The 23,611-nt window shown below is 43.0% G+C and overlaps 1 protein-coding gene across 1 annotated transcript in view; it reads right to left on the bottom strand.

The window, feature by feature from the left end:
* BCAS1 (brain enriched myelin associated protein 1) overlaps nucleotides 1-23,611 on the bottom strand; it is a gene marked incomplete at both ends in the record, with an annotated part of 101,295 nt that overhangs the window by 18,730 nt on the left and 58,954 nt on the right. The window contains 2 exons of the mRNA XM_079718953.1: nucleotides 6,852-6,893; nucleotides 17,913-18,089. Coding sequence (XP_079575079.1) covers nucleotides 6,852-6,893; nucleotides 17,913-18,089 — 219 coding nt within the window. The remainder of the gene's footprint in view (nucleotides 1-6,851; nucleotides 6,894-17,912; nucleotides 18,090-23,611) is intronic.

The following is a 23,611-nucleotide window of genomic DNA, read 5'->3' on the forward strand; positions in this document are numbered from 1 at the left end:
TATAATTTCCTTTTCGTTTCCTCAGGCAGAGGTTGGCAAACTACTACCAAATTCATCCCAGAGCCCGTTTGAGGATGGCCCATGAGCTAAGAATAGATTCTACATTTTTTAAAGGGTTGGAAAAATTGTTTAAAAAGATGAAAAATTGGCAACGGAGACTCCACGTAGCCGGCAAAGTCTAAAACATTTACTATCTGGCCCTTTACACAAACACTTGTCATCTCTGCCGCAGAGGGAAGTCCTCTAGAGCCAAAGGCATCTTTGCATTTGTTTTGGCTGGTGCCAGACCCCCAGCTTCCTCCGAATCCTGTTCGTGCTGTTAGGGAGGAGGCGAAGGGAACTTAGTCATTTCCAAAAACACAGAACGACTGTGGAGAAATCATTTTCCGTTCCTCCATGCGGAATATACCATTGGTTTGCAAATAACCCAAATGATCCAAATTGAGAAGGACCCTTCATCTTTATATTGTCAGCTGAAGCAGGAAGGTGCCCATCAACAAATCAGCATATAGAAACATCCCCAAACCTGGCAATTAAATCATAGCATTCTCTCCCCATCTTCCATTTCTTAAGGTATTGACACAACTTGCAGCATTTTCCCTTTGTAATCTAAGATCTAGGTTGGGGAGTTATAAAGTCAAAAGTCCCCAGAATGCAAGGCAGGTGAAGTCAGCATGGACTGACCAGGTTTAAGACAAAAAGGAGCGGTGGGAACTAAGACAAATGAAAGTTAAGTCGTCCCTTTGAAAGACAGTAAAACACTAAAACCACTGGACAGTCAAACAAAGCACAATTGGGAGGAGGCTTCTGCTGCTGGGCTGTCTGTCTTCAACCCAGGCCTGTCTTTAGGAAACCAGGCAGAGACTAGAGCCGAATAAGAGACTGGATTAGTGGTCAAATGTGGCTCTGGGTTTCCACATCCAGGCCTGACTTAATTTAATTGCATTTCTGAAAAATAAGCTTCAGCCACAAGAGCCCTGGGGTACATCTGAAATGTAGGCAGCCTGATAGAGTGACCAGCCTGCCTGGGCCTCAATCTTGACCTTACCCCTTCCAGGGGCTCTAATCCAAGTCTCCTACTCCACATCTCTGTGCTTTCATTTCTCATTTCTCGATGGGGATAGTATGCACATCAGAAAGTTGTTTTGAGAATTAAATCAGGCAACACATGTAAAGTTCTTAGAACCGTGCCTGACGTACAATAAGCACTTAATTAACACTAGCGGTTGTTACTTATGCTATTTGAGAGCCATTTACTCCACGGGCATGAATTATCTGGAATCACCCACCAGGCACATGTCCACTATTTAGAGAAGATATCAATAACTATCTCTTACTATGTCAGACGTTGTACAAGGTTTTTTTTTTTTTTTTTTCGGTACGCGGGCCTCTCACTGTTGTGGCCTCTCCCATTGCGGAAGCACAGGCTCCGGACGCGCAGGCTCAGTGGCCATGGCTCACGGGCTCAGCCACTCCGCGGCATGTGGGATCTTCCCAGACCGGGGCACGAACCCATGTCCCCTGCATCGGCAGGTGGACTCTCAACCACTGTAGCACCAGGGATGCCCTGTACAAGGTATTTTTAATCTATTACCTCAATAAAGAGTTACTGAGTTACTCAAGACAGCTCAGAGTAGGTAACATTATTCCTATTCTATAGATCAAGAATCGTAATGAGTGAATGACTTAGCCAGAGTCACACCACAGGCAAGTAGTCATTTCAGTGAGGATGGAGTTGTTTACCAGTAACTGAATATCTAATAGTGACTTAACCAATAACAATATGGAACAAGGTTGAAAGTAGGAAGTTATGGGGTAGGTTCGGTGGCTCCACAGTGTTTCTATAACCTGGGCTCTTTCTATCCTTTGGCTCTGCCATCCTTGTCATGCTGAATTTTCATCCTTTTATCTGCTGCCTCATGGATATAAAGTAGTTGCCACAGTTCCATGCATCACATCCTCAATCCAATGCCCTAAGAAGGAAGGACAGTCACAGCAAATGAACTTCTGTATTTTGATCCTCTACTCAGGGTACATTTCACTGACCAAAAGTAGGTCACATCCTTACCCCTAGACTAATTACTGGTGAAGAAAATGGGATTGTTGGTTTAGACAAATCACAGTGAAATACTTTGGGGCTGTGGTAGTTGCCAACCTTACCTAAGATCAAGAGAAAAAGGGTGGAGGAATGGGAAATGGCCCTTAGGTAGGTAATGAACAGAGTCTGACTCACTGACTCTGGGTTCAGATTTATTTGTGATTGAAGCAGCAAGTTCATTTTTTGTGTGGAGAGCCTGGAGGGCCATTTACTCATATGATAAAATGATTGTATGGAAATAACTTTGCACATCAATTTTATTTGAGCGCCAATGGTTTTCTTACTGGACCTTTCCAAATGTCAAGGGGTGTCAACTTATAAATCCTAGCCCAGAGTCCATTCTTCAAAACACAACTATTTCAGTAGGAAGAAAAAAAGGGACTTCTAGGGACTCTCATTAGCTTTGAAGTCAGGCCAAGAAGTTGGCTTTCAGCAGCCAAGAAAAAAAAAAAAAAATCCACTGACATCCAGCGTGGAAATCTAGAAGGATTCGAGCTAAGTGAGGATCTGATTTGCATATACAGACATAAGAATTTGATTTTTATTTGGATAGCTTTCTGATTCCTTTCCAGGACAGAGATTTGGAAAAAGTTGTTCCTTATTCAGAATATACGACTGCATCTGCACATTTTAACTTTGGGTACAGTGGACAGAGTGAAAATCAGATTTGTGCTATATTTTAGAATTAAATCTCCCTTGCTTGATTTCAGTAGGGAATATTGTATGTTGCATGTAGATGGCTAGTACAATTAACACGGACAATACACATTTTAGCAAAAGATTTCACTTTTTGCCCCTAGTAATATACCATATTTACTCTTAAAATTTGGTTTATACAAGTTTTACTAGAGCTGTGAGTTTCAGAAACTGATTTATAGCAAAATGGATTTCCTCCACTTAAACTTCACCCATGACATAATAATATTGATATTAAACTTTTTTATTATAGAATCTTATTTGGATTCATTCTGATTTGATTTATAACATGATTATTTAATTGCAAAGACACTGTAGAGATTTTATTTTTATACCCAGTAACTCTTTCACATTCTTCCTCATTCTCAGCCCCCTAGGTTTTCTTTGGGTGGACAATCCTCCCTAACTTTAATACTATGTAATATGGATGAAGCTGGTTGAGCAGGTCTAAGCCAATTAACATGGTCTAGCTCCTTGCTCATATGAGTTCCGGGATGGGAATATGTGGCAGAAAGTAGAATTTTCCCAATTATTCATTCTGCCTTCCTATAAAAGAATTACATATCCGTGCCCACTGCTGTGTGACTTGCTTTGGAGAATGGAATGTGAGTGGACATGATATAAACCTCGACTGAGTGAAAGTTTTAAGAGCTGGTCCATGGCTCAGCCATGGCACTGTTTTCTCTCTGCCATTCCAGCTGCACCTCCTTGTTGAAGGGGCTGCTTTTTCCATCTAGATTTCAGTAGGAAGAGGCCATAAGGATCACCCACAAGCCAACTTACAGCTGATATGCAGCATGAGTGAGGAAAAAAAAAAAAGAATCTGTGCTATTGAAAACCACTGGAATTTGGGGCTTGGTTGTTATTGCAACACAACCTGGCAGATGCTGACTAAAACAGAGCACGGGAACCCGTTTAAGTCAATGAACAGGAACAAATTCCAGGACATGCAGGGTTGCTGCTGGACCAGTTTCTCCTTTACTCTGCACTGGCTGATGTGATGTTGGAAGGCAGAGGACGTAGCCAGGCCAAGAAGGCTGAGCCAAGGGAGAGCATGAGAGCCAATAAATTCCACTTTCTTTTTAATCCAGGTAGAGATGGGTTTTCTTTCACTTGCAACTGAGAAGTTCATCACTAAGAAAGAGAAATACCTGTTTCCCTGATCTAATAGGTCACTGGGAAGGAAATCTCCCACCCCTGCCCCCATCCCCCCACCATTAGTTAGAACATTACCTCAATTAACCAGTGGTCAAAACATTTTCAGGTTACAACAGAAGAATTCAATATTTTCTGTAGTCAGGATAAACAGATTTTTTTTCCTGTTAGGACCAGAGGCTCATTCTAGGAAAAGCGTTAAAACTTCCAGGGGCTTCAAGCACCTTATTTTTCTTTTCATTAAACATTTTGAAAAATGTTGACATCAGCCTGCTCTTTACTTTGCATTGGGTGATAGATCAGTTTTGGAAATTCTCAGTAGAGAAATTTTAAAAACTAAACTCAATCGCATTTCAGCCAGAAGAAGTTGAGACTGTTTAAGGACTCTTGTAATATGGTTAATGACACCTAATTGTCCTGTTCTGAAGGTTTAGAGTATTATCCATTGTTTTGATTAACACCATCTCTCTTACTTGGGAGAAGGAAATTAAACTAATTGTTTTACACATACCTTCACTCTACGTGGACACTGAGTCAGCTGTGAGGTGTGTGATTTCATGAGGAAATATAATCCCTGATTACTGGGAAGCACTCACTTCCTGTTGTTGCAACTCCTATGCATTGACATTCCCGCAGGGGGAGGCAAACTATTCCTGCAAAGGGCCTTGCAATTACTCAGCTCTGCCCTTGTAGCATGAAAGCAGCCATAGACTGTGTAAAGGAAGGAGGGTGTCTGTGTTCTAATAAAACTTTATTCATAAACACTGAAATTTGAATTTTGTATAATTTTCACGCATCACAAAATATTATTCTTCTTTTGATTTTTCTTCAATCATTCAAAATATCAGAACCATTCTTAGCTCATGGGCCATACAAACACAGGTGATGGGCTAGATTTGGCTACCCATGAACGGTAGTTTGCCAACCCCTGAATTACAGAGTTCTTCCTGTGTTTCAGGCACTGAAATACACATACTACCTGCATTACTCATTGAATTCTCACAAGAATTCTAAAGGGTAGGTAATATTATTACGGCCATTTAAGAGATGAGTAAACTGAGGTCCAAGAGGCAGCACAGCCTGGGGATGATGGGGCCAAGATCACGACATTTTAGCCTCATTCTTTCCAACTAATAATTAGGAGATGAAATATGGAAGCTTAAAAATAGAAACATCATTTGTAGGACTAAGCAATTTAAAGCGATTTTTAAATGCTTCTTTATTTTCTTGACAAAAATATTGGGTTGGCCAAAAAGTTCGTTTGGGCTTTTCCATAAGATATTACAGAAAAACCTGAATGTACTTTCTGGCCATCCCAATATTTTGCTTTCATTTGTATCTCTATCTGATTTTGTGTTATCTTTCAGTATCAATCATTTAACTGGTTCATGTTATTTTTCTGTTTCAAATTTGAAAATGAAACACATTCTGTTTGCCTGTTGGAGATCAGCTCTGCATTTTCACATGCGAGCTGCAAGAGACACGAGGTTTCTTGGATAGGCAACTACACACAAACATCCAAAAAGAAGTTTCTCTTCAAAAAGCCTGGAACTTCGAAGCTAACAGCTGCCCTGGATTTAACCTGCAGCTTTTAAATTTAAAGCTCGTGGGAAGAAGACCCATGGAGTTCACCCTTGTAGGCTGCGGAAACAGAGACCTAGACTTGCTAGAAAATAGCCAGCAAATTCATGAGAATTTGAATTACAAGAGACCTGAGCTTTGTGAGCTACTAGATTTGGCTCCGAAAAGAAAGGGGGGGGGGAGGAAAGAAGAAGAAGAAGGAGGGGGAGACAGGAGGGGGAGGGGGAAGGAGAGGGAGAGGAAGAGGAAGGTGCGGGGGGGGCAGAGAAAGAAGGGAGAGATGGAGAGAGGGAATGCGGAATAACAACAGTAACAACAACAGCAAAGCAGATTCCGAAGGGTTTTCTCCCAACAAGAATTACAACACAGCCATTCTAATTCTTATTCCTCATCACAGACATCCTTCCTGGAACATACTGGATTTTCAACTTCTGCTCAGTTCCAGCAATTCAATAAAGGTGAAAACACAAGTCCCATCCATGGCAAGCAAACAAGAGACACCTCGGAAGAGCCAAACATATTTTGCTTTGGTGAAATGATAACGATCAGTTTCTATCTTAAGGAGCTGTGAACTTAGCCCACTTAGAACATTTTCCAAAGACTGTACTTCTTTCAGAGCAGAAAGCTGCTGTTTTGGGTCGGAAACTCATAAGGCCAATTTATTCATCTCCCTGGAAGATGTTTTGGAAAGATACATTTTTGTGGCGTCTCCCATGGAGCCATCTCCTTCAGACATGAATGCAGTGGCTTGAAAGTTTTGACCATCACTCTCGGAAATTAAAGGCCAAAAAGACAGTGAGGCTCAACCTATGTCTGTCAAGTGTAGGCCCACACAGTTGGCTCTCCTGCCCGAGACCAAGAGTCTCACAGCAACTACTGCAGCAAGCTGCTCTCATGCCTGACGCAACTACCTGTCCTGGGTACCACCCACTGTTAGTGGAGAATCTAGGTTGCCATGGAAATAAAGGCGAAAGAGCAATCAAAGTAAGATGAAGCAGAGGGCGCAGCATCATTGTCCCTTAAGGAAGTGGCAAGATGTTCTTATGTTTAGTAGACTCTTTCAGCCCCTAAATGGTAACAAGTGCTAAAAATGTGTGCTCTGATTTTGCATTATATTTGCATTGATTCAATGGGCTTTACAAATATTCATCCAAAGTTGTTCCCCCATGGTCCCTAATTACGTGAAAGGGAGAAAGAGTCTACAGCGGATGAATAACCCTTGGAACATGCAAGAACCCAGGACCCCAGAGCTGACGCGCCCAGCGGTCCATCATGCCGGAGATGAGTATGGAATGATTCTGTCATTTAATGCATAACTTACATTCTCCTCTGCACCTGTGGGAACTGAATCCTCTTTAACTGACTAAAGGGAAGATAAAAACAAAAGTAAGAGTCAGACTGTTACCAAAACCAGGGCTAACAGCTTTCGGGTGCCATTCTTGGACATAGCTTATGCGTACCTTGTTCCAAGAAGAAACTGAAGGAGCTTTACACAAATGTAAACAGTGTAAATTAAGTTATGTATTTTAAAATGTAACAAAGGAAAAATAAACATACAGATGCAGGCAGAATACAAATGGAGTGAGGAGAAGGGATGCTACAGAACACACAAACTACAGTCTTGGCTGTGGCCAAGTAACATGTTTGCCTTGACAGTTTCTGGTAGCTGATGAAAAGAGGGATCTATGATTGGTCACACAATACAGTCACTGTTAGGTAAGATACATGAGCTGCTCAGGGAAATTCTGGTAACATGTCCAGAGAAATCCATCCCATGGTCCTCAGAGAGCAAGCAGTACTCAGCCTTACCCTGACAGTCGGGCAGTGGCCAGCATCCGAAGCTCCATCTTACATCAGAGTTCGACGTAGGCCAAGGTCACCATGCCAAAGTACAGTCTGGTTAAAATACTTCTAGGAAGGGCCAGGGGGCTAGGGTCCAACACACCCAGCTTCAAACCCCGTTAATCCCTGCAGTAATTCTGGCATCTACAGTCCTGCCCCAAATAGGAGAGGAGTTATCCAAATTCTATCAAAGGCCAATGTCACAATCATTGTATCAGTTTGCCAAGCTCCAACGTGGGAGGTCATCTTTGCATATTTTTTGCAGTTGTTCTGAAGGATTATTAGGTGGGTGGGTGGTGGTGTTTACAGACCACTTTGAGACTCACTTGACAGAGCTGGACTCTCTTCCCAGAACAGTAAACATGAACAAAATATTTTGCAAATGATTTCAGGGTGTTTGTAGACCCCTGTCTTTCTTTTGGATTCCCGGGTAAGAACTCTTATCTATGTTGATTTTGTTCCAAGTCCTGCCTTTATTTGTACCTTGAAAACATGCAGTGGGAGAGGAAGCAGGGACCTGACATTTGCAAATGTATCTTCTTCATTTGGTACTCTGCAGACACCGTGTCACTTAAAGCAGCCCCAAGCGGTCAGCATGATGATCTTCACTTACGCGGCAAGAAACGGAAGTACAGAGAGGTGAAGTCACTTGTTCAGGACGGTACAACTAGAAAGTGGTGAAAATGGTTCCGAAAGCCAGGTTTTCCCCCTGCCGTGATAACTGGAAGGATCAGAATCACTTTGTGTGGGGCTTCCCTGGTGGCGCAGTGGTAAAGAATCCGCCTGCCGATGCAGGCGACATGGGTTTGAGCCCTGGTCTGGGAAGATCCTACATGCTGCGGAGCAAATAAGCCCGTGCGCCACAACTACTGAGCCCATGTGCCACAATGACTGAAGCCCCCGCACTTAGAGCCCATGCTCTGCAACAAGAGAAGCCACTCCAATGAGAAGCCCGTGCATGGCAGCGAAGAGTAGCCCCCGCTGGCCCAACTAGAGAAAGCCTGCATGCAGCAACAAAGACCCAACACAGCCAAAAATAAAATAAATAAAATACATAAGTTTATTTAAAAAAAAAGAATCACTTTGTGTGTGTGTGTGTGTGTGTGTGTGTGTGTCTGTGTGGGCTTCTTTCTCCTCTACCAGACTTGCTCTCTCACTAGATGAGATCAGCTTGGACCATTTATTTTTCCTTATCTTCTCATACTGAAGCTTACCTGCGCACAAAATATGTCCCTAAAATGGACTGTGGGTTTTCTGGAAGCTTCTGATTGTCAGAAAATTATAGCACACTCAGAAGGAATTGCAAGCAGTGTAGCTTTCTTGGAACTACACCCCTTCTCCCGAGACCACCTGGATGCTATTTAATCCTATGAAAAGGCAAAGAGTTAAATGATATTTTAAAAGCCAGACCTCCTTAAACCTGACCCACAAAAGTTTCAAGAGTCAATATACTGTCTACGTTAGGCTGAGAAAACCCTCCCACTATGTAAGAACGACACTTTTAGGTTTTCAAGGCCTCTTTCCTGTCCCAGTTGGTTGTAAGGAGACTAGTTTGTGCTTTGGTTTCCTGTGTCTGGCAAGTTCTTGGCTGTTGACTGCTCACTGTTTTCTAGAGGAAACTGAGAACTGGGTGTAGGCGATGGTGCGGTGTGGAAGGAGCTATTCTGAACAGTGATGTTTCCATCATCTTTGTTATCGCTTCAGATGTCCAGATCCTTCTGAGGTTTCAAAAGTTGGCATTATAAGTACTGTCTGTTTCAAAAGAAATGACTATTCCCCACTTCAAAGTTCTACTACCCAGCAAAACACTCCTTATTTTGGGAATTAGCCCAGTGGGACATTTCTCAAAAGTCAGTAATTTGCATACCATTTTCACGATTCTTGAGCTGCCCATGTACCATCTGTATTTACGTGATATTTTTCTTTAAGTTGACTATCTTTTTACTTAAACAAATATATTTTAAAAGAAAGCATCTTATCCTTATCACGAATGTAATATCAACATCCTCCCTGTAACCAAAAGTATGTATCAAAACTACTGCAACGAATAAAACAAAAATGCTCATTAAATTCTAATTATTTTTAAGTTTTTGTTAAAAAGAGAGACCAGCAAGTGTTAGCACAGTAAAAAATGCCTATTAATATCATGAAGAGATTTTATAATTAAGGTCACCAAAGAAAATGGAGTCGAAAGGCGAGAAGATAACTTTGCATCACATGACTGATTAAATGTTTAGGGCTGTCTTCAAGAACCACTCAAAATCATTTTGCACATTTTTGTACCTTTGCACACTGGCCTAAGGGCATGGCCTTCATGTTGGGGTGGCTGAAATCCAGTTAAAAGAAGGACCCCAAAACGGATATCGAGACGCCAGGTTCCTGTTTCCCTTTAGCGTTCGGCACATGTAAGGAAAACCTGCTCAGAACCCAAGTCTAGAGCATCTTGGGCTACGGAGTCAGGTTCAAATTCACTGTTTTAGCTGTGCAACCTTGGGCCAGTCAACCACAGCTCTCTGAGCCTCAGTTCACCTACTCAAAAGTGGGCTATTAGACCGTTACCAATCAGAGGGTTGTTCTAAGGAATAGATACAGTAAAGCCTGTGAAGGGAAAGTCATGGCTGAGGAGAGCTGAGACTCACCTACGTCCGGTGGCTGGGGTCAGGCCACACAGCTCCTCCCGGAACGTATGTGAAGACCTCCCTTTCCATGGGCGTTAGAGACTCTGGAAGGTGTGTGTCTGGTGGGAGGAACAACTGAAGCCATGTTTGCAATGAGGGGGTCAGTTGTCTACAGTCTTTTCTAGAAGTCAGAAGGCATGGGAGGAGAAGAAATAAAGACTTTAAGAAAAGGACATCAGAAAGAGAATTCACCGATGGAAGTTAGGACTCCAGGCAAGCCAGCTACCTGCAGGGGGAGTTCTGGGTAGGATGCTGGTGGCTGGTAGACCAACTCAGACCAGCTCAGCTACCCTCGAGTTGGGCGTGCACTGGGGAGAAAAGGGCTGCGTGGATGCCGAGGGTGGGTCTTGTTAAATGGTGTCACTCTGTGTCCCGAGCCACTGCTCCCAGAGCTGAGCACCACACAGAAAGAGAGTTTTCTCCTACTGCTTTGCAAGTGGCAGGGGAACTATGGCAGGCTCGTGAAGACATCAGTGAGGCATCGGGTAAGTTGGTGTGGACCTTCTCCTTGGTGGCTCTGGTGACAGTGGTGTGGTTTGGGAGTGATCACCCAGTAGAGACATATGGGGGCCTGGACTGATCTGTGATCACATTTCTTAGATTCCTAGAACTATTTGAATGGGATGAGTAGGGGTGTGGATTGACATGCTTCAGTCGATGAAAACTGCTGATGTTAATCTCATATGTGTAAAGCACTTAGCACAGTGCCCGCACATAGGATGTGTTCAATTAATGGAAACGATTTTTGTGAATGCTGGGGAAAAGTGGCATAAATTAGGCCTCCTTGACCTATTTAAGACTTTTCTTAGGGAACCCTCCTACATTGCTGATGGGAATGTAAATTGGTGCAGCCACTATGGAAAGCAGTATGGAGGTTCCTCACAGAACTAAAAATAGAGTTGCCATATGATCCAGCAATCCTACTCCTGGGCATATATGTGGACAAAACTATAATTCAAAAAGATACATGCACCACTATGTTCATAGCAGCACTATTCACAATAACCAAGACATGGAAACAGCCTAAATGTCCATCAACAGATGAATGGATAAAGAAGATGTGGTACATATATGTATGCAATGGAATACTACTCAGCCATAAAAAAGAATGAAATAATGCCATTTGCAGCCACGTGGATGGACCTTGAAATTATCATACTAAATGAAGTAAGTCAGAAAGAGAAAGACAAATACCATACATCACTCTTATGTGGAGTCTCAAATATGACAGAAATGAACTTATCAACAAAACAGATACAGACTCACAGACATAGAGAACAGACTTGTGGTTGCCAAGGGGGAAAGGGAGTGGGGGAGGGATGGATTGGGAGTTTGGAATTAGCAGATGCAAACTATTATATAGAGAATGGATTAACAACAAGGTCTTACTGTATAGCACAGGGAAATATATTTAATATCCTGTGATAAACCATAATGGAAAAGAATATGATAAAGAATGTATATACATATGTATAACTGAATCACTTTGCTGTACAGCCGAAATTAACACAACATTGGAAATCAACTATACTTCAATAAAATATATTAAAAAATCTTTTCTTGACTAATTCCATGTTGCTTTCAAAATTTCCTTATATCTGGCTCAGATATACGTTTGCTCCTGAATCCCTTCGGAGCAGACATTTTTTTTTTTTTTTTTTTTTGCTGTACGCGGGCCTGTCACTGCTGTGGCCTCTCCCGCCGCAGAGCACAGGCTCCGGAAGCGCAGGCTCAGCGGCCATAGCTCACGGGCCCATCCGCTCCGCGGCATGTGGGATCCTCCCGGACCGGGGCACGAACCCGTGTCCCCTGCATCGGCAGGCGGACTCTCAACCACTGCGCCACCAGGGAAGCCCCAGGAGCAGACATTTTTAACACTGCTCCTAGGTTATCCTGGGTTCCAGCACTGGAATGGGGTATAGGATGGTGTGGATCTCAGTTAAAATCGCGATGACCTGCTCCCTACAGGATAAGTGGCAAAACAAAAATTCGTAAAACAAAAATCCCAGGACATCCTAACTTCAGCCCGTGGTGCCAGTATTTTGAGATCCTTATTGTTTATATTTTGGATTGCATTAATGAGCCCACACAGCCTGTAAACTTGACAAAAGCGCTTCACAGTTTATTGACCAACTTACAAATAAAAACTCTGAATAAACAGGCCAGGGGCCAGATTCCAGAGGCCGTCCCAAAGACAGCTTCTTGCATGTGGTTTTGATCCTCTAATAAATATCCTTTGCTGGCTTGCATCTACCCATCTTGTGAACATGCCTTAGATGCGACACTACAGAACTGAAGAAAAACAGTAATACTAACAAAGATAATAATAATGATAACAATCCATATTACTGGGCTCTGCGTTAGGCAGCAGGTTAATTTTTTTACCTTAGTATTCCATGTCGGTCTTCAAAATGGAAGCAGATCTCCCCTAATTTCTAGGCCTCTGCTCTGATACCTATTAAATTTTGCTCTTATTCTAAAACAATGCCTCCCTTTGAAGTCTGAGGTGTGTCTCTAATTCTCCTTCAAAGCTGACATCCTGGATCTCACATTTCATGTGTATCTGTAACCAGGATGGTTTCCACGTTCAATACCCAACTACAGACAAAGACATCGGACAACTTCTTCCTTTTCTCCTCATCTTTTCCACACAGCAAAAAGCCTATGAGCTGAGGACCCAGCAGAACCAGATTCCAGTTCATCATTTCCACTGCCAGCGAGTACGCTGTGATGGATGATCTCTGAGGAGGAGGAGAGAAGACTAACTCTTCCACACTGGGAATATGTTTGGGGAAGGAATTTCAGAGACAGGAAGGAAAATCGGATGGCACAGCAACTCACTTCAAAGTGAATGAGAGAGAATGATTCTAAAGTGCAAGGTCGATTTCTGTGGACCACAGGCGTTTATTAGGTTCTCAAGCCCTTCAGCCAGAGGAACATGATAACGTGTGGGGCTGGTCAGGAAACACACAGAGCGTGGGATTCTCATTCGAATCTCAAAACCAGGAACACTTCAATCTTTTTCAATAAACTGGACATCTGGCTGTTATCTGGCGAGTCTAAAAATTGTCCAATCTCATTAACAACAACAACAAAAATCCAGTTTGAAATCTAAGGGATCTTGTCTGGACATTTATATTGCCAAGAATAAGGATCTAAATAGCATATGTACTTATCATATAAACGTGATTAACAAGAGCTCCTCTCCTTTAAAGAGCGCATTTCAATTCTTAAAGGAATGTTTCTTTAAAATGCTGTCACACGGTAGCACTTAAGCCAGAAGACACCCTGTTGCTACCAAGTCTTCCAGAAGCACCATTTGGATCACGTGACAGCTGTTCTGAGTTCATTGATTTCACGGTGGACCTAAGAGTTTTTCTATCAAGTCTGGATACTTCATCCCATCTTTCAAATGCTTCCATAACTGTCCAGCCCTGTGCCGGGCTTTCTAAGCCAGGATCCCCATGGATTCTGGGATCACACACAGGATTCTGTATTTGAAACAAATAACCCAGAGGAGTCAAAGGAATTTTTAAGTTCTCTTAGTCTATTTTGACCTACACTGACTGCTCCCTTGTCTAAACAGCCGTAGCATTTTTAACCTGTATTCCACGAATTAACACTGGATTCCACCCTTGACTGTTGTGTAATGGAGCTTTCACTCACTGAATGCCACTCACTTTGCATTCATTTTCCAACTCAGTTCTCCCCCAAATCATGAAAGGTAGGTACCACCTCCTACTTTCAGAGCTGAGGAAAGTGAGGCTTGGAGGGTTTAAGTCTCTGCTCACATTCAGACAGCCAGTAACCGTCAGAGCCGAGATTTGACTATGTGTCTCTTTGGCTGCAGAATTCACATTATTTTTCTACTTCATCATTTGTCTCTCCCAAAGGAAAGCAGGAAAAAAGCTGTTTTGAAGATGCTCCAAATGTATCATTTACTAATTGTGTGCAGGCACATACACATACACACGCACGCATGCACGCATGTGTGTATATCCTATTCCTCCAAATGGATTTCAAGTTTTTGATGGTAGCAAATATGTCTTAGACTTGTTTTGTACCTCGGGTGCTATTGGCACTAGAAGCCCCACGTGGATTTTCAGATCATAACCAGCGATGTCATACTTGAAGAAATGCAGGTAACACCGTTCACCGAGCACTTAGTATGTCTCAGATGCTCTCCATGTAAAGGATTGGATTCTCATAACAACACTGTGAGATAAACACAGTGCCTATTTTACAGATAGGAAAATAAAGGCTCTGAGTGGTCAAGTCATTTGCCCAAGGTTACATAGTCCCACCTTTCTGATTCTGACTGTTACGCAAACTCGCCATCCCCAAGATTTTTTAAGATAATCTACTCCAATCTTTTTACTCAACAGAGGAGGAAAAAGAAACCCAAACAGAGTAAATAACTTTTGTGAGGTCACAGAGCAAATGGTATTCCAGTTAACCCTGAACAATCAAGGGCGCAGCTAGGCCACATAACTGGATTTAAACATTTTCTGGCAAACACAACATAATTTGAAGTTAATTTTCTCGAAGGTTATTTTTGTTTTTGTTTATAATAAGAACTACTTTAGCAATCAAGACTATAAATCAAAATAATGCATAGTTTCATCCTGACAGCCTGTTAGGGGAAAAATTCATTTCTGATGTTCATAATTGCAAACTTCAAAATGTGTTTGTTTAAAAGTTTTTCAATTAAAAGAGAAGAAAGCGAGCTTAGGGTTAGTTAGTGGAAATATCAGCATTTTCTGGTGTTTCCCTTTGTTTGTTTTTTCAAAATTTTTACAAGAATGGTTTTACAGGCAAAGCTTTTTCTAATTTAAAGAAAAGAAAACAAAGACTTTCATTTTGTTTCCTACTAGAAATAAGTTCCTTCATGAGAATGTAAGCTACCAGAGGGCAGCAATCTGTTCACGGATATTTTTTCAATGCCTAAAACGTAGCGCACACACACCCAAAAAAAAAATTAGCACAAAGAAAGTGATTAAAACTACTGTTGAATGAGTGACTCTCCCCTATTTCACTTCCATATAATCTATTCTTTCAGATAGGGTGAAAGAAGGAAAGACAAGATTTACAGGAGACTTGGTTTTTAGTTTCTCTTAACCTCACTGTTTTTATGATCTACTAAAATAAAAGTCAGATAATGGTGAAAAAACAGTGAGACTGAAATAAATGAATAGATGAATGCCCAGCGGTCCTGACTTTTATTTTCAATGGAAAGAGCCGGAATTTCAAAGAGGAACCAACACATCCCTCATAGATGCCAACGATAAGGAAAGATGAAGCATGTGAAGTTTAGAAGCCTCCCCAGACTGGATGGCACAGAGAGATGCAGACGTGGACATGTTAGTGTCCCAACCCTCTGAGCATAAATGACGGAAGGAGGAGGGACCACTCATCAGACGCTGTTGTGTGAACCGCGGTGGTGGTGATGGTGGCGGGGAGGCGTTTACTGGCCTTTTTAAATTTAATCCTCGCTCATTTCCATGGCATGGCTACTATTATCATTTGCATTTCACAAATGAGGAAACTGAGGCTCATGGAGGTGGATTGGGACTCCGAGTGGGATCTGTCTGACTCTAAGCTTTTAACCCTGCATCAGTGTTCCTCCAACTTCAGTGGTTTGCTGACCTCCAGTATAGTTCTGCCACGTTGTACCCACCATCTGTGGCAGCCGTGGCCGTGTGCTGGTCAGATTTCCCTGCAAGAAAGGCAGGCTTCGATTGTCACGCCTTCGCATCCGCTACTGCTGAGATCTCCTCACTGCTCCCCGGAAACGACTGAGCACAGAGAGGGTGCTGGGCTGGTCCTGTCCAATGCAGGACTCCCCCCGGGGCACGCTCTGCTCTGGGGGACGCCCCCTGCCCGGCTCAGCACCACCGCCACCCTGAGGTCTTTCCAACCCTCTCCTCCTTCCCCCTCTCCCTGCATAGAGGTGTCAGCCCCTCGCTGTGGTCTGCAGCCTCTCGCCACCCACTCCTGCCCCCTTCCCTTTATTCTCCACAGTCGGTTTCCTCCGATAAATCTCCTGCACATCAATTCTGTCTTAGTGTCCGCTTCCTGGAGGACCCCGATTTACCGTTATTTACTTATTATCCGTACCATTAATTATGTAACCCTTTCCTTTTAATTGGATTACCTTTTTAAACTAAATCTATAGAGTCTCACCTTGACCAAAATATATGTTAAATCTTGAGTTTAATGTGCTAGTTTTATTTTTCCTAATACACTTTGAATATATGTATATATGGCTATTTAAGTAAAAATATTTGAATACGAGTCACTGAAGTCTCTCCCTTGCCACCAATACATGGATGTAATTTTCTTGGAAATTGTTCCCTTCATTATATTGCTGATAAAATATTTTTGTAAAAAAAGATTGGTGAAGAAGGAGATTAGAACAGAATGCCAAGTGACATCATCCCAAGTTTTCATTAAGTCTGAAGAGTTTGTGTTCTGGGCAGAACCTAGAAGGGAGATTTCTGTACAACAGAAAACACACAGCAGAAAATTTCAGAAATCCAGCTGGATTCTGGACAAGAGCATAAACTAACAGCACAGCGGCATCTGCATTTATCACCTTCCTTGCATTGCGTGCCAAGTGGCATGGATGTTTTGTTGAAATAGCTCAGTTAGATTTTTCCAGCTCTATTCTACACCTGCCCCCACCACCTCCCCCCGCCCCATCCCTGACTTCTTGCTCATCTTTGGGCCACATTTAAAACAGGCAAGAGTTCTGCCTCTGTCTGGCAGCTGAGGTTTGCTCAGCAGTGAGGATCAAGGAATGGCTCTCAGAATGACTCAGCCCCGCCCACCTCATTCCCTTGCTCGGCACCTTAATTCTACAAGGGAAAAGAATTCAGACAGCGGTTTGGATTTTCCTCTCACAGAGCACCTTGTGGGCTTGCCCTGGTGGTGAACTGGTTGACGATCAAGGAGATGGAGACCTTGGGGCTGCTGATGGCTGCTTCCATCTGGCTGGGGTAGGGGGGGCAGAGAGCCCAGAGGCGGCTCATCTCGCCAGGCTGGGAGAGCTCAGAGACAGCCAGGAGGAAACCAGAGTAACCCACATTGTATTAGTTTCGTTTGTTTGTTTGTTTGTTTTGGAACTAAAAATATATTCATTCACAAGTCTTAAATCTAAGGAAGACTGAAGATACAAGAATGGCCAAAGACGTACAGTGAGCAAAACAACATTGATGTTAAATAAATATACTAACAGCCTCAAGCTGTTAAAGGGACAAGGAGAAATATTGTACTGTGATGAAAGGAACAATCTACCCAACGATCCAATTTTTAGGAAATGGGCAAAACTTATGAATAAACAATTCACAGAAAAACATTACCGGTTCTTAACACAGATAAAAAGGCACCCTACCTCATTCACAAACTATACATAATTTAAAATTACACTTGAGTACCATTTTTCACTCTGTAAGATTGGCGAGTATTAAGAAGTTTGATAAAACGCCGTTGTCAAGGGTGTACGATAATGTGCTCCCTTATACTGCTGGTGGGGGCATAACCTGTATGTAACACACCATTTTAGAAAGAAAATGAAATCACGAAATACCGTAACCCTCTGTCATGAACCGGATTAATTCCAAGAATGAAAAATTCTACGTGTTCATTTCCTTTTCTTTCCCACAAAACACATGCTTCTAACACAATAGGTATTTCATTTTTCCCGGGGGTTAGTTAGAAGTCTTCAGCTCAATGGCAAGTTGAGTCATTTTGGAGAACAAGAAACTCCAAGCATTGCTGAATACATCAGTTGGCCCAATAGAAACCATATCTCAAGTCATCCTAGCCCCAAGGACTCTCCAAATCTTGAAACCAGGACTTACCTTTTTCCAGAACAGTTTGCCCAGAGGCAGAGAGGTGGGGCCCCCCTTTTCCTTGGCACCTTCCTTTGCTATTTCAGTGGATGTAGAATTCTTGGCAGCCCCTTGGGGCTCCTGGGGCGTAACATTGCCTTTGTCTGACTTGAGGTCGGCTGAAGTGGCGGGTGACTTTTCGGCACCCTGTAAGAGTTCAAAAAAATTAAAATGATCTCAGGATTTCAAAAGCAAAAGATCTCTTTTTTACAAATATGGACTGGGGTTATGCATGTCAGCTGTTTTCTTCATAATTTTCTGTATTTTCCAAATATTCTACATGGATGTGGATTTGTGTTAAAATCTTGGAAAAAGATCAAGATATATTCCTTTTGCAGAAAAAAAATAAATATATAGAACCATTATGTAACATGTTTATGTAAGTAACGCATTAGGACTCAAAAGTGATTGGAAGAGGCACTTGGCTGTTAGAATGTTAGGTCGTGTTGAGGACCCTGGTCTTCTTTCGACCATGGTTATGGCAGTAAAAATAGTCTGAACATGCACCTCCAGTACACACGTATTTGTTTACATGATAAAGATGTATTGTTTTACTCATCCAAATTTGAAATGAAAGATGGGTTCCAATAAATATACTTCAAAAAAGAAGTGCTGGGGCTTCCCTGGTGGCGCAGTGGTTGAGAGTCCGCCTGCCGATGCAGGGGACACGGGTTCGTGCCCCGGTCTGGGAAGATCCCACATGCCGCAGAGCGGCTAGGCCCGTGAGCCATGGCTGCTGGGCCTGCATGTCCAGAGCCTGTGCTCCGCAACGGGAGAGGCCACAGCAGTGAGAAGCCCACGTAATGCAAAAAAAAAAAAAAAAAAAAAAAAAAAAAAAGAAGTGCTGAAGTTTTCCTCTCACACTCTGCTTTAGAGATTACTATAGTGATCTATAGTCTACAAAGTTTAGTCTACAAAGATCTATAGTCTATAGAGTTTGTGTAAGGAACTCAGGGAAGAGGTTTGAGTTTGAAGAGCATCCACAACCCCCATTTCTTCACTTTTAGATGCCGCCTCCACATCTAAATTAGATGTGACTGGATGGATTGTAATTGATATAAAACTCCAAATGCTATTCACTCAGTCCCTATTCTCTTTCTCTCCCCCACCTTCTCTCTCCTCCCCCCATCTCTCCCACTCCGAGTGGCCAGGCTGAGGTCCAATTCCAGGACATCTGATCTCTTCAGTGACTGGGCTCTTACTTCCATGCTCTGCCACCTCCTGACTCATGGGACAAAGGAAGAGTTAGGAGAATTACAGTCTCCATTTATCTCAACGTGAGTGAACACTGCATTAAAATTTTTAACACTGGGCTCACCTGACCTAACCTCGTCATCTTAAGCATCTTCATTTTAATGATCCTTGGTCCAGGGACTTGTGACACAACCCTTTAAATTCCCAGGGAGGTCAGATCTTTGACTACATTTTCTGAATAAAAGAAAAAAAAAATCTGGCAGTGAAAACAGGGTGTGGAAAAATTCAGGACGTTTCAGAGTATTTTTGACGTTGGAAAGAGTCTTAGAGACCACCTGATCGAATGCCCGAATTTTCATGGATGGGGAAATTGAGGTCTACGATCTGCCCTACACTAACCAGGGGCACAGTCTGGTCTCAGATCCAGACTTCCGGCTCCTATCTGGCGCTCTTTCCACACTGCACGTTGCCCCGCCAAAGGGAGTTCACAAATCATGTGAACTTTACTCTCTGATGTAAGACAGTATCTTCTGTGCTGACTTTTTTGACACTAAGAAGGAGTCATTTATTGAACAGATTCTATGTTCGAGTCAGGAGCTACAGGGCCAACGTATAGAAATGACTTTTGTGATAGGTGATCCTGGAATAATCCCAGTTCCATTTAAAAATGTATAAAACCGCATAATGCTAGGGTTTAAAATAACCTCTGCCTTGTATCAACAGTGCAATCAAAATGGCTGAGCTCAGACGGTTCTGCATTTATGCATGTTCCAAATGGTCTCGGACACCTGGTGCTGTTTTAGCTCTAGATGGTAATTAAATTAACAAGCACTGGTTGAAGGGGAAGTGCCCTCCACCAACTAGCTTGCTTGCTTTTCCAGAAAATAGGAGGAAAGTATTATGATTTATTCATTCACTCATAAAAAATGCATCGACTGCCTTCTATGACCTGAGATGCGTACTGAGTGCTGGGGTTACATGTCCTCATAGAGAGAGAGAGAGACACCAAACAAATAATTCCACAAATGTATGTAACATTTCAACTACGATAAGTGCTGTGGGGTGGAGGGAAGGGTTTGGTGCTAAAAAAAAAAAGGCTAAACTAGGAAATTCGATCCATCATGGCCATCAGGAAGGCTTGATAGAGAACGGGATGCTGTGCCATGACCTGAAGGGTGACTAGAAATTAGCTGCAGGAGGGAGGAGAAGCACAGCAGGCACAGGGAACAGCGTGCTCTCAGCGCCCTCAAAAAGCATCCGAGAGCTGTGATGGAAGCAGGAAGGAAGGGAGTGGCCAGGGGTGGTCCCCAACATCAACCCCCCCTTCTGCTTTCTTGGGAAAATCCCCACTTGCTCAAGGGGTCCATGTTAGACCAAGAATCTTGGCGGGGGGGTGAGGATGACCTCACTTCTGTCTCTAAGAAAGGGTTCTTGTTGGCTTAAGGAAACCATCCATCCTGCTCATGTCATTACAGCAGATGCTCCATTGCTCCGCACTGCTTTGATTTAAATTCTGCTGCTTTCCTTTCTATACTTAGAGATGCCGTGTTACCTGACCAGCTCCTGGCTACCCCTTTGTATGTGCTCAGCCTACTCAGCCAAAGCCACATGGGGGTTACCAAAAAAAGCTAGTTCTGGAGTTCTAGACTTCTAGACAGGATGGGTCTAGTTTGCTTAGCCCATCACACGCCTCTGGTTTGGCTGGTTTTACCCTTTCCTTTTGCTCCCCTCAGCCTCCTCTCTCTCTCAGCCTCTTGAAGAGGGACTAGGGCCCGAGTAGACTAGGCACAGAGATGGCCAACTTTTAACTCTGATGTAATGGTAACAATAAAAGGCACCAGTGCCAGGCACCGTTTTAAGCAATTGAATGTTCTAACAACAAACAGTCCTAGGAGGAAGGAACTAATTGTTATGTCCATTTTACAGTTAGGGAAATTTGGGTCCCAGGTGGTTAAATAACTTGCCTGTGATTGCACTTATAAGGCGACAGAGTTGGCATCTGAATCCAGGGAGTCTGATACCCAAACCCAGACTCTGAATAGCTACTCTGTCTACACTGCTTCCAACAGACCAAGGTCTCCCCACTCCATGTGCTGTTGTGTCCATCAGGGGATGGAACCGTTTACGCCATATGCATTCTCAGCCACGGCAATCTTAACTCCACGTGGGGGAGAGTTGCGGGGTGAGATTCCCCTTGTTCTTGGGATGGTGTGTTATGGGCAACTTTTAGATGTTTATATTGCCTGTGGTCCTACTGAGGGCCACAGTAGGGCTTCCCTGGTGGCGCAGTGGTTGAGAGTCCGCCTGCCGATGCAGGGGACGTGGGTTCATGCCCTGGTCCGGGAAGATCCCACGTGCCGCGGAGCGGCTGGGCCCGTGAGCCATGGTCGCTGAGCCTGCGCGTCCAGAGCCTGTGCTCTGCAATGGGAGAGGCCACAACAGTGAGAGGCCCACGTAACGCAAAAAAAAAAAAAAAGAAAGAAAAGAAAAAGGGCCACAGTACATCAACAGATAAAGTGTAGCTGTTGTACTAAAATTCCATGGGGAGAAGGGCAATTAGGGAGAAAATATCTAAAGAAGCTTCATGGTGGAGGGGTGATAACAGGAAAAAAGTTGAGAAACACATCTGTACTGATCAGTTTTGTTGGGAAATGGCCAATTCTCTTCGCTCTGGGAAGATACCCTGAGATCTTCGAAAAACATGACAAGGACATGACTCTATCATATGTATAGTAATATAATATAACAAATATATCTGTGTAGCTGTTGAGTATGCATCTCTCTGGCCAGAGTATGAGTTCTGTGAAGGTAAGGCTGTTATGTCTTAGTCACCATTACATTCCTACCTCCCATCAGACCCAGTGTCTGGCTCCAAACAGGCATTAAATAAATAACAAATTAATTGTATGAGAGGGGCCACAGAGAGCTACCCACATAGCATCCTGCCATGTCATGTTTCCGTCCACCCACCCCCTCCCTACAGGGCTGTGGAGTCTCACACCCCCATGAGTCATCCTCTCCCTGCCTACTCATCTCCTCGCTTCCCAGAGAAGTGCCCCAAATGGTGTTCTGACAGCATCAACTGAATTCATACTCTTTGTCTGCATGACGGAGAAGATTACGAAAATTCTATCCATGTTTTTTGGAGACAATCCCCTGAGTAGGGTTGCCAGATTTAGCAAATAACAGTGAGACTATAGGATGTCCTGTTAAATCTGAATTTCAGATCAAAAAAGAATAATTTTTTTGCCTAAGGATGTCCCAAATGTGGCCTGGAACATACTTAGATTTATACTCAAAAATTATTTGCTGTGTATCTGACATTTGAATTTAACTGGGTACTTGTTATTTATCTGGCAACCCTACCCATGAAATTCTAATGTATTAGATTTGGAGATTGCCTATCAGATGACCTTACCTTCTTCCACAAGAAGTTTTCATCATTTTCACAGTTGAGTGTGGGAGAGGGGACGTGTTAGTAAGATGGAAACATTGTACCAAGAACCAAAAAACAGTGAATGTGTGGCATAAGCTTATGAACCCTATGATATATTAGCTGCTAATATTTTAACTGCCTTACGGAGAGGGTGGGCATTGAGCAAACCTGAGTGGGGAGGGGAACATTTCTGGGTGTGGCAAAGACCTCCTAAAACAATGTCCTGCTTTGTGTGCATGTGTCATGTCCAGCGTTTGCAGGTCGCGTGAAAAGGTTTTATTCTGAGGAACCGCATGTGATTAAGCCAAGGGAAAAAAAAATTCAGATTCAGCAAAGAAACGCTGACCCCCTTATTATTTATAATAATAAACTTATTTCATTGATTAATGTCAGCCTTTCCTCTGCTTTGAAACTAAGCAAATTCTTTTTATAGGAAGGAAAAAATTGACATACAAAGAAATGAACCGAGGAGTTAACCAGAATTGGTAACCACTGTATTTTTTTTTTAAGAGCAAAACTAGAAGATAACGTTTTATCCTTGAATTTGCTTGGATGTCTTCTTTTCTGTCCTAGGTCACACTGAACTCAAGGAGGATGAGTATCACACCTCCCATAATCATGCAACAAGGTTCATTGATGGACTCTGGCTGGTCAATTTTAATGGCCCTGTTTTCCTATCTTTTTGGACGACAGAACAACCAATTGAGGAAAAGAAAAACACTGTCCTAGGCATGAAGGTAAAAGCCAATGAGGGGCTTCCCTGGTGGCGCAGTGGTTGAGAGTCCGCCTGCCGATGCAGGGGACACGGGTTCGTGCCTCGGTTCGGGAAGATCCCACATGCCGTGGAGCGGCTGGGCCCGTGAGCCATGGCCGTTGAGCCTGCGCGTCCGGAGCCTGTGCTCCGCAACGGGAGAGGCCACAACAGTGAGAGGCCTGCGTACCGCAAAAAAAAAAAAAAAAAAAAAAAAAAAAAGCCAATGAGATCTACCACACTGCTGTATAAAGGAGAATTAAGAACATCTGGGAATTGTCCCCTTAC

This window comes from Hyperoodon ampullatus (genome assembly GCF_949752795.1).
Source record: "Hyperoodon ampullatus genome assembly, chromosome: 14".
NCBI classification, from domain to species: Eukaryota; Metazoa; Chordata; class Mammalia; order Artiodactyla; family Ziphiidae; genus Hyperoodon; species Hyperoodon ampullatus.